The following is a 17,800-nucleotide window of genomic DNA, read 5'->3' on the forward strand; positions in this document are numbered from 1 at the left end:
TTTCTCCCATTCTTCTCTGCAGATCCTCTCAAGCTCTGTCAGGTTGGATGGGGAGCATCGCGGTACAGCTATTTTAAGATCGCTCCAGAGATGTTCGATTGGGTTCAAGTCCGGGCATTGGCTGGACCACTCAAGGGCATTCAGAGACTTGCTTCCGAAGCCACTCCTGCGTTGTCTTGGCTGTGTGCTTAGGGTCGTTGTCCTGTTGGAAGGTGAACCTTCGCCTCAGTCTGAGGTCCTGAGCACTCTGGAGCAGGTTTTCATTAAGTATCTTTTTACTTTGCTCCGTTCATCTTTCCCTCAATGCTGACTAGTCTCCCAGTTCCTGCTGCTGAAAAACATCCCCACAGCATGATACTGCCACCACGCTTCACCGTAGGGAAGGTGCTAAGTTTCCTCCAGACGTGATGCTTGGCATTCAAGCCAAAGAATTCAATCTTGGTTTCATCAAATGTGAGAATTTTGTTTCTTATGGTCTCAGAGTTCGTTAGCTGCCTTTTGGCAAACTCCAAGCGGGCTGTCATGTGCCTTTTACTAAGGAGTGGCTTCAGTCTGGCCACTCTAACATAGATGCCTGATTGATGCAGTGCTGCAGAGATGGTTGTCCTTCTGGAAGGTTCTCCTATCTCCACAGAGGAACTCTGGAGCTCTGTCAGAGTGACCAAGGCCCTTCTCCCCCGATTGCTCAGTTTGGCCGGGCAGCCAGCTCTAGGAAGAGTCTTGGTAGTTCCAAACTTCTTCCATTTAAGAATGATGGAAGGCATTGTGTTCTTCAGGACCTTCAATGCTGCAGAAATGTTTTGGTACCCTTCCCCAGATATGTGCCTCGACACAATCCTGCTCTGACATGCACTGCCAACTGTGAGACCTTATATAGACAGGTGTGTGCCTTTCAAATAATGTCCAATCGATTGAATTTATCACAGGTGGACTCCAATCAAGTTGTAGAAACATCTCAAGTATGATCAATGGAAACAGGATGCACCTGAGCTAAATTTCAAGTCTCATAGCAAAGGGTCTGAATACTTATTTACCCCCTGCCCTGTATTTATGTTTATTATTTTTCATAAAATTTGTAAACATTTCTAAAAACCTGTTCTCGCTATGCCATTATGGGGTAGTGTGTAGATTGATGAGGATTTTTTTTTTAATAAGGCTGTAATGTAACAAAATGTGGAAAAGGGGAAGGGGTCTGAATACTTTCCGAACGCACTGTATATAGCGTCAAGAGGTAAGATCAGAGATCTGTATATAATGATGAGATGATCATGTTGTCTTGTCCATTGCGGAAGGCAGGCGACAAGTTTAGATTTTGGTGCGAGTGAAACCTCTCGCTTCATCTCTTCCTCTCTGGAAAGACCAGTATAATGTAACGACAATCAGCGATAACGATGATGAGAGAAGAACAAGAATTCAAACCGTCTTGGCAGCCGGCACATACATGCCAAATGGCACGCTATTCCTTTTATAGTGTACTACTTTTGACCAGACCCCTATGGACCCTAGTCAAAAGTAGTGCACCATATAGGGAATAGGGTTCCATTTGGGACACATTCCACAAGTGAGTCACGTCTTCCTAGCAACCTTCCACATTTCCCTGATTAAAAAGGCTGGTGTAAAAATAACACCACTGAATGTCGCACTTTGATGGCACGTGTAATGAAAATGACCCTCCCTTCCACTAAGCCATGTGGGGAAAATCATTAGTTGGCTGCCAGTCTTCTTCTGTGTCATGACTATAAGAAATGGCTGCCCATAGTGCACTAATTACGAGCACAGCCCTAGTGCACTATGTAGGGACCAGGGTGACATTTGGGGGCCGCCAAGGTAGTCCCAGGATGGCTTCCACTGTTATTTATTTAGCAGTGTGTCCTCCCTCGCGCATCAGAGGACATGCACTTTACTTTATGTGAAGGGCTCACGGTGGAACTAACATTTCCAGGGCACAAAATGGCAGTTGAAGGACGTCCTTCACTGCCTGGTTGTTTTTGAAGAAGAGACTAAAAGCATTTAGAGCCAAACCGTCGGAAGCCAAGGGCTTCTCCAGCACAACTTAATCTTGGGACATAATATAGGACCATTCTTGTCTACATTTTATTCATTTAGCAGATGCTCTTATCCAGTAGTGAGTGCATACATTTTCATACTTTTTCGTAGTGGTCCCCGTGGGAATTGAACCCACAACCCTGGAGTTGCAAGCGCCATGCTCTACCAACTGATCCACACGGGTCTACCGTTATACTACCTGATGTAAACATTTTACAGTACTCAAATGGTAAAATGTATCATACAATGTAGCTTTAGCAAGGACCCAATGGTATCACACCATTCTCCACGTCAAACAACTTCAGCACATGCCTATTTCTGATGTTACACCCCAACACACTTCCCATGCACAAACGTAAAGACAACTAACCACACATCTATGTCTGTGTGCACACAATCTCAATTACCAGAGCAAGCAAACACACCCATATAGGCCCACAACGCGCGCACGCACACACACGGTACCTCTCTGCCAACGGAAAAGCGTGGGAGTCGCCGAGATAGGGGGACAACGGGTTGAAACACACCCCAGTATGAGCCAAAGCAACCTCTTGTATTTCAACTAAGGGCGAAGGAGAGAGGCAGATACACTCAGCCCAACTGATGAGAGGAGTTGAGGAGGAGTAGGGTGAAATTGCCCTTAGATGCTGATCTTCAGGTCAGTTTTGCGTTTCCCCCACTAATGGTTAAGGTTAGGATTGGGGGAAGGGAAGCTGATCATAGATCTGTACCTAGGGGAAACTTTACCCCGGAGCAGTTGAGGACAGGGCAGGGGGTGAAACGGCCTAAAGAATTCCTTTAAGGCACAGAGTCAACACCTACAGACAGGTATTATGGACCTTGGACAAAGTGACTGTTGCCAGCTAAAGTGACAGTGCAACTTTTTAGAATTAGTGGCGTGTACAATTGATGAGGAAATTGTAAAAAAAAAAAAATGTGTAAGAAGCTAAGAGGCTAATTAACCCTTATGCTAAGGCTAGTACATCTTTAAAATTAAAACAAAAATATATAAATGCTGTATAATATTATACATTCTGTAATTGTCTTACAAATATGCATTTAAGTGTGCCAATGAACAGGACAGAATGTTCAGTCAGTGTATTCTAGTATAATATTGGCAACGACAGAAAGTACTGCTGAGTGTGAATACTGTGGCTATGAATAGCAAAACCACTCTTGTCAAGCTCTTGCTGTGCATAATACACAGACTAAATTGACCCCTAAAACCTACAGTGACAAAATGTTCTGTATGACAAAGTACAGTAGATGCTCTATAACCAATTATTGTCCTCTACAGTCAATTAAAATGATTTACTGGCCTTGATCAATCAAAACCGGTAACCATGAATACAGGTAAGAAAACAAAAATCTAAATTATTACTACTCCGCTGTGAGAATCGATGTCACCATTTTAAAATGGCAACCTCCGAGGCAACCTAGCCTGGGTGCCAATCTGTTTCCTCTATCTTGCCAACTCCTTATGGAATAGTCATGCCAAATGTTTGGATTGACGCTGAGTGACAAGGAGTTGGCAAGATAGCAGAAACAGACTAGCACCCTCGCTAGAGGCAAAGGTTACTKGTTCTGATTGAGTGTCTGCAGCTCCACTGTACCTCCTCAGGCTCCTCGGGCTCGTCATCTAAGTGGTCRTCGTAGGAGGAGTGGTCCGGGTTGCTGGCCTTGTCCAAGAGCTCGATGGCCAGCGTTCGACTCAGGGGTTGCGAGACAAAGGGATGCTGGGGAAACATCAGGGGACAACAATGAAGCTGAGTTCATACTGTAGGATAGYCTGGTCTCGGATCYGTTTGTGCTGTCTTGCCAAATCYTATGGTTATTGGTGGGGCAATGACCATAGCAGTTGGCAAAACTATACAAACAGATCTGGGACTGGGACTAACTGTAGGAGACTATGGGCCAGATTCAGTCAAGAAAATCCATGTGTCAGAAAGACTGCATTATGAGAAATGCAATCGAATAAAACACTTTTTTTTGGTACCTATATTGTCAAATTAATCATAGCACTCAATTATTTAAAAAATGATAAAAACATTTCCTGCCGTGAATGTTCCCTCTTGAGCCAAATAGCAGTTGAATAAAATAGGAGTTGGCTTGGCATGGAGAAAATGTTATCTAAGATGAGATAAGATACAACTTTATCCATCCCTTAGGACATTTCGATTCAGGGCTAAAGTGGTGCATCTGATATGAACTGATATACAAACACTAGACAGACACAAAACATTTAGGCTGCGTCCCAAATATGGGCCCTGGTCAAGTAGTGCATTATATAGGGAATACTGTGCCATTTGCCTCAGACAAGCATGACACAAGATTTTATCCTGTTTTTATCACATGCTAGTGCAATATATTATTAAAAGGCTAAAGAGTAATGTGTAAAAGGCACTATAAGTGCAGTAGATCTTCAAATGATTTGATAAACAAGATTTCTAAGATAAAATATAAAAAAACGTTTGAGCTTGTAAGAGTTAGGTGGGTTACTCTGTCCATGTTAATTTGAGTAATAAACATGGAAGTTCTAAGAACACAAACCTCAGGCTACTAGTAAATAAGAGTTGCTATGTAAAAACTGCAGCACTTTCTGAGATTGCGACATCCTTTTTCAGGCTTTTAAATCATTTTTACCCATTGATTCTTGAGGAATATTTTAAGTGCCTCATGAGCTTAGCTCAACCATCAGAACCCAAATTATAAACTTGTTTTACTAAAAAACAAACACTGTATACCTTCAAAACTATAATTTTGATACTGTATCATGAATGGTCAGTCCTTGCATCCGTTAGCTCTTTCTATACATTTGAGAGTGGTTACATTTCTCCAGCACCATCCCTCAGCTGTGTACAAAAACAGTGGCGGGGTAACTGCTGTGTTATTGTTTAAACTTCATATTGCCCGTTTAACCAGTCTACGTATAACAAATGCAAAGAGGGCTCTAGTTCCAAATATTCACACTATTTCACTAAATCTTGACCTTGAACATTTGAAAGAGTTACTTACAAACAATGCTCTATGGGTTGTCACTGCGGCAACCAAATCCCTTGATCTACACAATGACGTCACTACAATCCCATTGCTGAACATCTTACCTGCAGCAGCTTGTCTGAAGAGGGCCTTTTCTTTGGATTTTTCGTCAACGATATCTTTACAAAATGATGAAAATTACTGGTCCTTGGGGAGGGAGAACGAAATTGKATTAAAAAATATATATATTCCGCCTATTCGATCATAAATATTCCATTTATATGCTAATAACGATCAAACCTCTTTGGGATGAAACCTGACCCCATATTATGTGTAAATCGAGTTAGGCTGTCAATTCWCCAGCCCCTCCCCACAAAAAAACAGCCTTTCTCTGAGTCCAATGACATCGACATGAATCTGAGGCTCCTTTACCGCCGTGASAGGCATGTCTGACTGTTAATATTTTAGCAGCATTTTGATTTGATTCGTTAATATTGTATTACGTCTTTTTTTCCATCCAGATCTAATGTATAAGAGTTGGGGTGGGAGAGGACGGTGTGTTCAAGTAGCGAAATAGAACTGGTCAGGGTGTAGGTAATGTTGCAGGCAGCAACCCTAAAATACACTTACCACTTCACCTTGTCTTTCAACTTGGGTGGCTGGAAGTTACTTTTGGTCATTAAAAACAGGGCTCTGAGAAAAAGGGGAAAAAATGTGTAGTTGTGTATTTAAGGAAATCAGTCCTTACACTTACAATCCTTGCTTTTACTCAGAGGTGCTAACTTACTAAGCATACACTTAAAATAATGATGTTCTGCTTCCTCTGTGTTCTGCAAATGCATACAACGAGTTTGTAGAGTCATTGCATGTTAGAAATATGGGACCAAATAACTAACTTTTGACTACTTCAATACACTAAGTGAATTTCTCCAAATACTTCTTCAAATGGGGGGCTAGCTACATAAAGTGCTTTCATTTCTTAACACTAAAACAGATAAGTATGAAAATAACCTCAAATAAAAGGTGCCATTCTGTACTGTCACCTCATATGAAACATTTTATCTCAAACCCAAAATCCTTGAGTATAGAGCCCCAAAAAGATATATGCTTCCCTGTCCAAATACATATGGGGGGTGTGAGTGTATACGATTCCCCTGCCTGTATGGATAAGGCATCCGGGCACCTACTGGCCCCTTCTCTCTGTCTGCTCTTCATTTCATAACGGTCTCTGTCAAAAACAACAAAATACGAAAGGAAAATCCACTCTCCTTTAAAAATAAAAATAAAAGAAGAACCCTGGTCTGATGCCAATGGGTCCAAACACTAACCTCATCGGGTGAAGGTCGAACATGGGCGGCTGCAGCTCTGCCARCTCGATGGCAGTGATGCCCACTGCCCAGATGTCGCACAGGTGGTTGTACCCGCCCTTCCTCTCCACGGCTGCCACCTCGGGTGCCATCCTGCACACAGGGAGTCGGCTCAGTCAAATGAACCGTTCACCACATAGCCTTGGCACAGTCAATAGCAATTAACACTACAGGGCCATCTCAACCAACTCACACTGATCTCTCAACTCACACTGTATAACCCACTGTGCCAATAACTCGCTTATAAATGTTTATAAATATGAACACATTTTGTAAATATTTCAAAACTTTTGTTTAGCAGTGGCGCRACAACTAGAGCCGCCAAGTGGGGGGCCACTAAAATGTTTTGCCCCCACGGTCTGGGGTGGCAACCCACCCAAATCTTGCGTAATGCCCAAAAATGGCTACAGCCAGCACTTTTGTAAGTATTAAAATTCATAAGCATTTATAGGGCTTATTCATGAAAATCATTATAAAGTGTAACCCAAACACTGGTCTTAAATAAATTTGATAATACCAGCAGTTATCCTCATCATCATCACAGCATTATCGTATTATCATCATTGAAATCAATATAATCAGAATCGTTTGACTTGTTTAATAGGCTACTTTTAAAAATCTAAATCGAATCACTGGCCTAAATTGGATTTGATGATAGAATTTAGACCAGCATCATCATTGCATTTGAGTCATTTATCAGACGCTTTTATCCAGAGAAACTTACAGGAGCAATTAGGGTTAAGTTACTTGCTCAAGGGCAAAGACACATTTTTCACCTAGTTGGCTCAGGGATTGAAACCAGCGACCTTTCGGTTACTGGCCCAACGCGCATAACTACKAGGCTACCTGCCGCCCATCATCAATCATCATCACCACCACCACCACCACCACCACCAAATCAATATAAATCAGAAAATGTTTGACTCGTTAACTCCCTACACTAGAGTCGAAGCCCTGCCTAAGCTGGGCAGGGGTTCTACTAAGCTAACATATGGAATTGTTTTAAGGTCATACCAAAGATCATTTAGTTATTTGATTTTGAATTTTAAGACCCCTTAAAAAATATGAATAAAACTATTATTTGATTAAATATTGAATTAGCCCATACGAACATACTGAATAACAGTCACTACATGGAAGAACAGATACTACCCCCCCAAAAATCGAAAGGAAGTTTGTTCTGAAGTGTCTGTCCTACAGTGCCGTGAAAAAGTATTTTCCCCCTTTCCGATTTTCTCTATTTTTGCATATTTTTGATACGGAATGTTATCAGATATTCAATCAAAACCTAATATTAGATAAAGGGAACCTGCGTTTACAAATAACAACAAMAAAAAAACTACTATTCGTTTCAAGTCCTGCCACATCGTCTCAATTGGGATTAGGTCTGGACATTAATAGGCCATTCCTAAACTTCAAATGTGTTGCTTTTTAGCCATTTTCATGTAGACTTGATTGTGTGTTTTTGGATCATTGTCTTGCTGCATGACCCAGCTGCACTTCAGCTTCACTTCAATCTGCACTTCAGCTTCAGCTCACAGACGGATGGCCTGACATTCTCCTGTAGAATTCTCTGATACAGAGCAGAATTCATGGTTCCCTTCTATTAAGGCAAGTCGTCCAGGTACTAAGGCAGCAAAGCAAAGCATACCCACACCATCACACTCCCACCACCATGCTTGACTATTGGTATGAGGTTCTTACTGTGGAATGCAGTGTTTGATTTGCCAAGCATAATAATTATAATAATACATGGGACTTATATGGGGCGGCAAGTAGCCTAGTGGTTAGAGCGTTGGACTAGTAACCGAAAGGTTGAAAGATCGAATCCCCGAGCTGACAAGGTAAAAATCCGTCGTTCTGCCCCTGAACAATTTTTTATATATAAATTATATTGCGCTTTATAGATATTAAAAAGAAAAACTACAAAATAGGAGTCAAAACAAAACATCAGACTAAACAAAACATGAATAAAGAGAGGGGTGGGCTCAAAGCAGGGAAAGAGTGTGATGTATCAGTGTATGGGCAGGGTAGGGGCAGGATTTAAATACAAACATGGTTTAGGGCAAGGTGCGGCATTGGGGTTAAGATACAAACCCAGTTTAGGGTAAGGGGCTGGATTGGGGTTGGGATACAAACCCAGTTTAGGGTAATGTGTGGGATTGGGTTTAGAAAAAAAATATATATATACAGTGGGGAGAACAAGTATTTGATACACTGCCGATTTTGCAGGTTTTCCTACTTACAAAGCATGTAGAGGTCTGTCATTTTTATCATAGGTACACTTCAACTGTGAGAGACGGAATCTAAAACAAAAATCCAGAAAATCACATTGTATGATTTTTAAGTAATTAATTTGCATTTTATTGCATGACATAAGTATTTGATAACAATTCAGAAAAGCAGAACTGAATATTTGGTACAGAAACCTTAGTTTGCAATTACAGAGATCATACGTTTCCTGTAGTTCTTGACCAGGTTTGCACACACTGCAGCAGGGATTTTGGCCCACTCCTCCATACAGACCTTCTCCAGATCCTTCAGGTTTCGGGGCTGTCGCTGGGCAATACGGACTTTCGGCTCCCTCCAAAGATTTTCTATTGGGTTCAGGTCTGGAGACTGGCTAGGCACTCCAGGACCTTGAGATGCTTCTTACGGAGCCACTCCTTAGTTGCCCTGGCTGTGTGTTTCGGGTCGTTGTCATGCTGGAAGACCCAACCACGACCCATCTTCAATGCTCTTACTGAGGGAAGGAGGTTGTTGGTCAAGATCTCGCGATACATGGCCCCATCCATCCTCCCCTCAATACGGTGCAGTCGTCCTGTCCCCTTTGCAGAAAAGCATCCCAAAGAATTATGTTTCACCTCCATGCTTCACGTTTGGGATGGTGTTTTGGGTTGTACTCATCCTTCTATTCCCCAAACACGGCGAGTGGAGGTTTTAGAGGCAAAAAGCTCTTTAATTTTTGTCTCATCAGACCCACATGAACCTTCTCCCATTCCTCCTCTGGATCATCCAGATGGTCAATTGGAAACTTCAGACGGGCCTGGACATGCGCTGGCTTGAGTCCCAGCTCTCTTCAGGTCATTGACCAGGTCCTGCCGTGTAGTTCTGGGCTGATCCCTCACATTCCCTCATGATCATTGATGCCCCACGAGGTGAGTTCTTGCATGGAGCCCCGAACCGAGGGTGATTGACCGTCATCTTGAACTTCTTCCATTTTCTAATAATTGTGCAACAGTTGTTGCTTCTCACCAAGCTGCTTGCCTATTTGTCCTGTAGCCCATCCCAGCTTGTACAGGTCTACAATTTATCCTGATGTCCTTACACAGCTCTCTGGTCTTGGCCATTGTGGAGAGGGTTGGAGTCTGTTTGATTGAGTGTGGTGGACAGGTGTCTTTTATACAGGTAACGAGTTCAACAGGTGCAGTTAATACAGGTAATGAGTGGAGAACAGGAGGGCTTCTTAAAGAAAAAACTAACAGGTCTGTGAGAGCGGAAATCTTACTTGGTTGGTAGGTGATCAAATTACTTATGTATGCCAAATAAATGCAAAATTAATTACTTAAAATCATACAATGTGATTTTTCTGGATTTTTGTTTTAGATCCTTCTCTCACAGTTTGAAGTGTACCTATGATAAAAATTACAGACCTCTACATGCTTTGTAAGTAGAAAAACCTGCAAAATCGTCAGTGTATCAAATACTTTTGTTCTCCCCACTGTATATATTCTACTAGCTTTGTGTTTTTGAAATGCAAAACATGTTTATGGCTTGCATATTTTTTGTCAAGCATTCTCAAACTGTAAAATCTCTGGTGACAAGACACGCATTGAAATATGTTTTAAACCCTAATTTTTGTCACTCGACTTTCTCCATATAATACACTTAAATAAAAAAAATTTCCAACTGGTACTTCAGACAAGTCTTGTGAGGCTTGTGGGGGCCATATAGCAAAAAGAGAACACCATCGTGTTTGTGCGTCTCATCTTTCAATAGTCCTAATAGTTTTTTTGTAGGCCAAACCGTTCGAACGCTACAGACCGTTTTCGTAAGAGACCAATTTTCCGGGATGTCTCATGGTCTGACAAACACCGCTCTAGCTCTACCACTTTTACTGCATATGCGGAAGTGCAACATCGACAGATGCAATGCAGAAAAAACATCTCTCTACTTCAACTGATGATTTTGATGGGGATGTTTTTATTATGCGGGCCCGCGGAAATCGGCTTAGGGGTTCCAACACCTTTTTAAAATCAATTGAAGGGCACATTCATATCCGCTGACAAAATGGTGGAACGATAGATCCTGGATAGATTCCCTGACTTGGGTATCAAGGGAAGAGAGGAATCGATAGAAGGGGGGGGGGGGGGGGGGGGGGGGGGGATTGAATGAGGAACGTTTACCCAGTACAGGTTTGTGCCGATGAAGGATTTTCTCTTGGCAATGGTCATCGTGATTTGGGCCGAGACGCCAAAGTCAGCTGCCAAGTGAAGAAAGAAAGACGTGAGAAGCCTGACTTTGTAGTTATATCTACACGAGGCCTCCATTAGGCGTAATTAATTATGCCTTTTTAACATGTCATTACTCACCAATGAATGATTTGTAAATGATTTGTTTAAAGTCAGAGTTACATTAATACAGTAACAGTTTATCAGGAATAAATGGCAAATAAATGCAAATGCAATCAACAACAGTTTATGTGAATGTCTAATACATGTTTKATGATGATAAACTATGCATAACGATGTTGAAATTATTAAAATCATGCAATGCTCATGTATTGTAATAATTATACATCTTTTGTAAGCTGGCGCAGGTAATATTCCAAAAGGAATACGATATMAATTGTAGTGTTAGCACTGATACAATTATCCCTGTCTAAGCTGTGCGTGCGTYGCAGACTTGATTTCGCCTACTACACACATTGAATAGGAAAGCACGCACACACACACAGAGAGAGAGAGAGAGGACAGACAGAGAGACAGAATGTGAAAGCAGAAGGTGCTCTTCACAGCCAAGCGCAATTAACAGCTTGTCAATCTTCGCCAGGTGATGATTCACACGCTCATCAAATTGCCATGATTCATCATATTGAAACACACATCAAAGAAAACAGTTGCACGTCTGGACTCCTTACCTAGTTTGACGTACCCGTTGTCTGTCAACAGTATGTTTGCTCCCTTTGTACACATAAAAGAAGATCAGAACGTCACAATGGATCTGCAGTTGCATAGGCCTATGGAAGCGTTTAGTACGTTTTTACGTATTTTTCCCCCCTCAATAACGTATCAAACGTCTAACTAACTATCTGCACATTTTCAGTGCAATTTCATTTCTGCAGCAGTCTCTTAACAAGGCCATCTATCAAAAGGAAACTTCACAGGGGAAAGACCAAACCGGGAAAAGCCTGGAGTGACTTTGAAAGATGTCTTGCTGGGGATTAAAATGGTGGCCATTAGTGTCAGAAATGTTTTTATAATGGCTATTGCACATCTATGCCAAGAAATTCCAGAGGAAGACACTAAAACTACTGTCAATGTAATTGTACATGTCTGGGTAAAGGTGTTGTTGGTCTGTTTGTGTGTGCGTACAAGCTTGTGTAAAAGTATTTCCTTAAAGAGGACAATAACCTCTATTCTATCCTAAACTACACAATGTATTCCTGCTTGAAACAGTTATTTTCCCAGTCCCACCTTACCTTTGTCTTTGTGCACTCTATTCTATTCTATGCAATGGAAGCCATGTATTCCTGCTACAATGTGCCATTTTCCCACCTTACCTTTATGTCTCTGTGCATTTTCCCACCTTACCTTTATGTCTCTGTGCATTTTCCCACCTTACCTTTATGTCTCTGTGCATTTTCCCACCTTACCTTTATGTCTCTGTGCATTTTCCCACCTTACCTTTATGTCTCTGTGCATTTTCCCTTTGTTGTGTAGATAGTAGAGACCCTGTGGAGGGAAAAATGCCTACAGTGAGTCAGTCCATTGACCTCTTCATAAATAATATCCTATCCTAATATGGTGTCCCTTTTTAGCCAATTTACATCCAACCAAAATCAGCCACATATACTTTTCCTGTCATTTAACCAGGAAAGCAATAGTCTGGTTACTTATTTTCGGGGATTTGTAATGATGGATTTATTATGGTATAATAGTTGTGTATCAAAATCAAACAAATCAATGACAACAATAGTCCTTACGATGTTGCTATGCAGGTAGCCTAGTGGTYAGAGCATTGGGTCAGTAACCGAAAGGTTGCTGGATCAAATCCCCAAACTGACAAGGTAAAAATCTGTCGTTCTGCCCCTGAGCAAGGCAGTTAACCCACTGTTTCCCGAGCGCCAAAGACGTGGATGTCGATAAAGGCAGCCCCCCGCAGCTCTCTGATTCAGAGTGGTTGGGTTAAATGCTGAAGACACATTTCAGTTGAAGGCATTCAGTTGTACAACTGACTAGGTATCTCCCTTTCCTTTCCTATTGCTAAAGGCTGTTTTCAGTCTCATTTCGAGTGGATGGATCAAATCAAAGGTAAGAGGACGTTCAAAGGCAACACTTTGAGATGAAAGACGTGTGTCAGAAGAAGAGTGAACGCTTGAGCGTTGGAGGAGGCAAACTGAATCAACGTACCTGAAGAGTTTCTCGAGACACGTAGGCTATTTGTGATTCTGTGAGAGGCCCCGTCACTGAAAGATAAGGAGAGACATGGTTGGAGCCTGAGAAGCRCACKTGCTTTATTAAAACGTTCCTCGGCCGTTGGTGCTTGAGACAACATCTGGTACCTGAACTGAAATGTATCATGTATTTCTTTAATATTATTTAAGCTAAAGGTCTTATTTGGGCACATATCAGCATTTCAAGCCACATTTGAAGTATGTGTGTCATTTAACCCCAGCGTCAACCAAACCACATCAAATAAACAATAGGGTCCACAACTGGATGTTGATCTGACAGCTTTACCTGGCAACGTTAGGTTATTTCAAGGTCATTATTGGGACTATAGAACAGACCAGGCACAACAGGACCCTATTAAAAACGGAACAAAAATAGGTTTGCTACTGAATTAAACAGAGCTAGATTCCTAGGTTCTTCTTAGATTTCAATATCATTTATAGTACTATACAGGAAACTGCATATTCTCAATGAGATCGCCTGTATAATAAACAAATAAAATAACTGTCTATTCAAACATGATCCTCCGGAATTGGCTCACATGCCTGCCTGCCTGCCTGCCTGCCTGCCTGCCTGCCTGTCTGCCTGTCTGTCTGTCTGTCTGTCTGTCTGTCTGTCTGTCTGTCTGTCTGTCTGCCTGTCTCTCTGCCTGTCTCTCTGCCTGTCTCTCTGCCTGTCTCTCTGCCTGTCTCTCTGCCTGTCTCTCTGCCTGTCTCTCTGCCTGTCTCTCTGCCTGTTTGTCTTCAGTTTGAGTGAGAACACGCATCATACACCATCCTGCTTCAATCCTAGGCTGTGTGAGTGCTTTGGCCATACCATTGAGAGGCTAACCTTCTTAACGTCTCTACTAAGTAGATTGAAAGCCATGATAGCACCAGTTGATTGGGGTCTGATTAAAAGGTGCAGTCAGTCACATGACAGGGCTAATTAAACTAACTTTCTCTTAGGCCTCTAAGGGGTATATCAAAAAGCAGGGTCACCAAGTTAGTCAGTTCAAATCAATTGTAACATTCCCATTTCAAGCTTATCTTTCCAAAAAATGATGACGTTACTTCCAAATATTTACACAGGTTAGCTGGCAACTCATTGACCCTGTTTCAATTGGAAAACTCAGTCGAAAATGACCTCCTACCTTTATATTCTTTCTTTCTTTCATCGGCACTGACCTGAAAGAACCTATACAGGTGACAGCATACTCCCAGCTATGGTCTACCATACTGCTTTCACCTATCCTCCATGTTCAGATCAATGCAGACGGAGAGGAAGCTATGTTAGACTATCGACATGCCCCCTTGACCTCCCCCGCCACCTGCCTACAGGGCGGGTCTAAAGCCTTGTTAAGAATACCCAACATCTAAACGACGGCGGTTAAAAGGTCCAAGGAATGTAACGACGCAACGGAACTACAGGGCATTTCAGAGGCCTTCCGTTTCGGGGACCCTCTATTTACTCCGGAGACGTAGACGGAGCCTTGGGTTGGGGACATTACGAGCAGCGTGTCGTCTCCGTGGCAGCGGGGAACTGATATGTGGGAGGCTGAGATCAACGGTACTTGGTGGTGTCGACTGCTGTTCTGTCTCTCTAATGAGGGGCCTCGCAGCCGACTGAGCCCAGCACAGTCATTAAGAGCAGAATCAACACGGTCTCTTGTGAGCGTGTGTGTGTGCGCACACACAAGTGCGACAACAGCTGCTTAAGACAGCCGCTCTAATGACCTGTGCTTTAAATGGGCAATCTGCAGTTCAAACAATTACAAAGAGGTCACGCCACCAGTGCTTTCGTACATAACTCCGGGACGGGGCTGGAGAAATGTAACTGCTCCAATGTATAGAGGGAGCTATGGATGAAAGGACTGACCACCCATGACATCAAACTTATAGTTTTAGCCATGTTTTAAACCTATACAGTGTTTGTTTACAACTTACAATGTTTACAAACATTGGAGTAAAACCAGCTCATATTTTGGGTTGTGATGGGGTAAGACAGTTGAACTAAGCGCGAGGCAATTTATAAATTATATTCTTCCAGAATTAAAATGGGTATATATATCATCTCTTTTAAAGTCCAAAAATGGACGTAGCAACTGCAGATTCTCCCTCTAACAACCAAGACAAGAAGAAGAAGAAAAAGAGTAATACGAATCTGTTAACTGTCTGGTTATGTGGTAGGAGCTAGGTTACTTCCTACACGGCAACCGATTCCCTCTGGGCCGTGGTATAAATCAGTGTACTACAAAGGGAATAGGGTGCCATTTAGGACGTACCACTAGTAAGAAGACGCCTAGCTAGAGTGAGGAATTAGCTTAAAACCACACACCGAAACGGCTGTCATTTTTCAAATGTGTGTGTGTGTGTGCTGTATGTTGTTGTGTATGCTTACCATGATATATGTCTTGTAGGGACCCTCCCCCGCAATATTCCATACATATCCATAATTTATCTCTCCTGTAAAGAGCAAAAGGAAACAAATGACATTACAATTGATACTGTACGTCTCAAAATAGTCTGAGTAAAAACCAAATGCTAGGGGGTAGGGTGGAGTCTGGGGGGGCAGAGCGAGAGTATGAGGAGGATGAATGCTTTTGGGAGTATTTTGTAGGTCGTGACACAGCATGATGCGGTTTGGCTATTAGGCCACAACCGCTCTCCGGGCAACCAACGCGTTGATACTTCCCTCTCTTCAGCCCCTGCAACTTCTCAGTATGGCCACCCTCCACCTCCCTCACCTCCCCTTGTCTTGAGCAGTTCAATACAAAGCATTTCCCCAGAGCTAGCAATTAGCCACATCGCTAGCTAGCGTTAGTGCGGCTAGGACCGGAGGCTCTGACTGCAGTGGAGTAAGACTCCACACTGAGTGTGTGTGTGTGTGTGTGTGTGTGTGTGTGTGTGTGTGTGTGTGTGTGTGTGTGTGTGTGTTAGTCTCAATGAGAGATGAAATAAATATGTATGGCTGGCTTACGTAATGGCTCATTAAAATGTATGTAACGTGCTGGATATGCAAGGCGAGGGTTGTCTATAGCGTTGAAGCTGCAGAAGAAAAAATAATAATAAAGTTTACTCGGACTCTATGATTGAATGAAATATCATAGGGGGGGTTTATATATGGGGGGTTTTGCGGGTCTTTTTCTGCTTACGGCCTCCTCCTGAGGGAGTGTCCCAGGATTCACTTTCAACAGTGACCAAGGTCAGATGGCCCTGGTGCTTCCTGTCGTGGTGAGCCTGTCCTTCTCCGGTGACTCTGGTGACATTTTTCCCAGCACAGAGGGGATTTGGAGAGAGGGGCTGACTGTGTAGGATGCTCTGGGGGTTGAAGTTTCCCCTAGGTACAGATCCAGGATCAGCGTCTCCTGCTCCAATCATAACCTTAACCACTCGTTGGAAAAAGGCTAAACTGACCCAAGATCAGCGTCTAGGGGCATGTAGGACTGGGGGAGAAGCCTACTACTGACTGCAATGGCTCTACGTGCTAACACCAAAGGACTGACTTTGGATAAACTCCTGCACACTTATCTCGAGCTTGCCAGAGTCTTGGACTCAAAACAATTTATAAATATGTTATTTTTAGAACACAATTGGAGGTTTACTGGCTTATTACAGAGATGTAATGTAAGCTGTAAAGTAAGAACATGGCGTCAACAATGAATCATTCTAAAAGTATTTTCTCTTCTGTCATTCATTTACTCTTCTGTATTATTTTTGATCACAATATCCTACAAATACATGGAATTAAAGTATTTATCTGCAGTTACCAACAGTGTTAGTATTTACATTCTGGTCACTTAGCCCTTACATGTTGTACATGTATGGACCAAAATGGTCGTTTATTATTTGAGCTATTTAGCAAACAGTAGTGAATGTCCTTAGCACAAGGATAATGGAATGCGGTTCCCCTTAAGCCTCTGACATAAGGTCCGTTTCTTTGCAGCTTACCCCCTGACCGGTGCAGTTTAAGCCTCTGGTCAATAGCACGTGCACTATGCAATAGGGTGCACCCTTTGGAATGCACACATACACTGACAGCAAGCAAGGACCACATAATGTGATGGCTGTACAACCACAATCTCATGTTGCTAACAGAAAATTGCTTAGAGTTGGCAGATACCATGGACGACTGGAAGCCATCAAGGTTGTGCACATTAGGCACCAAACGGAAGAAAAAAGGAATTAAAAATAGAAATGCTCATTTTGGTTTTCCGTTGCAAAAATGTTTCAAACTTTTCCCGTTGCATGCCCTAATGAACAGGATCCAGATTTGGTGGAGGGGGCCTTATGGAAACAGATTGTGATCTATTGGAACAGTTTACACAGATCTTGGCAGCCTCTAAGCAAGATTGTTGGACTGTACACGGACAGCACAAAGCACAAGATGAAGATAAAGCCTGGCAGCCAGCCCAAATGAAAAGGAAACTGTGACCGAGATGCCATCTGAAAATCTAACAGCACCAAATTAGAACAAGTAAAAAAAATGCAAATATTAAATTCATTATTTGAATTTCACAGCACGCCACTAAAGCGAGATAAGCCAATTAGACCCCAGCAAACTGTTGCTAGGGAATGTTAGTTGGGCTAAAGCTTTGAAAGCATCTTTGGGAAACAGTTTTAACATTTGAGATTTGAAACAGACAGGCAGATATAACAAGGTGCTGAATATGGTGTCCGGCGTTGGTTAACTGACATGTTAGAGGGTGTTAGCCGCCCACCCTTGGTGTGTTGTGTGTGTGTGTGTGTTGTGTGG

General features: G+C 42.4%; 1 protein-coding gene across 1 annotated transcript in view; it reads right to left on the minus strand.

The window, feature by feature from the left end:
• LOC112080714 (mitogen-activated protein kinase kinase kinase kinase 3) overlaps nucleotides 1–17,800 on the minus strand; it is a 99,035-nt gene that overhangs the window by 42,411 nt on the left and 38,824 nt on the right. Inside the window, exons 3-12 of the mRNA XM_070442672.1 lie at nucleotides 15,446–15,510; nucleotides 13,025–13,080; nucleotides 12,299–12,346; nucleotides 11,533–11,575; nucleotides 10,806–10,875; nucleotides 6,578–6,580; nucleotides 6,354–6,485; nucleotides 5,656–5,718; nucleotides 5,151–5,232; nucleotides 3,660–3,782 (exon numbers count right to left, since the gene is read on the minus strand). Of these exons, the coding sequence (XP_070298773.1) occupies nucleotides 3,660–3,782; nucleotides 5,151–5,232; nucleotides 5,656–5,718; nucleotides 6,354–6,485; nucleotides 6,578–6,580; nucleotides 10,806–10,875; nucleotides 11,533–11,575; nucleotides 12,299–12,346; nucleotides 13,025–13,080; nucleotides 15,446–15,510 (685 nt within the window). The remainder of the gene's footprint in view (nucleotides 1–3,659; nucleotides 3,783–5,150; nucleotides 5,233–5,655; nucleotides 5,719–6,353; nucleotides 6,486–6,577; nucleotides 6,581–10,805; nucleotides 10,876–11,532; nucleotides 11,576–12,298; nucleotides 12,347–13,024; nucleotides 13,081–15,445; nucleotides 15,511–17,800) is intronic.

Source organism: Salvelinus sp. IW2-2015, unplaced genomic scaffold (genome assembly GCF_002910315.2).
Source record: "Salvelinus sp. IW2-2015 unplaced genomic scaffold, ASM291031v2 Un_scaffold16450, whole genome shotgun sequence".
Taxonomy (NCBI): Eukaryota; Metazoa; Chordata; class Actinopteri; order Salmoniformes; family Salmonidae; genus Salvelinus; species Salvelinus sp. IW2-2015.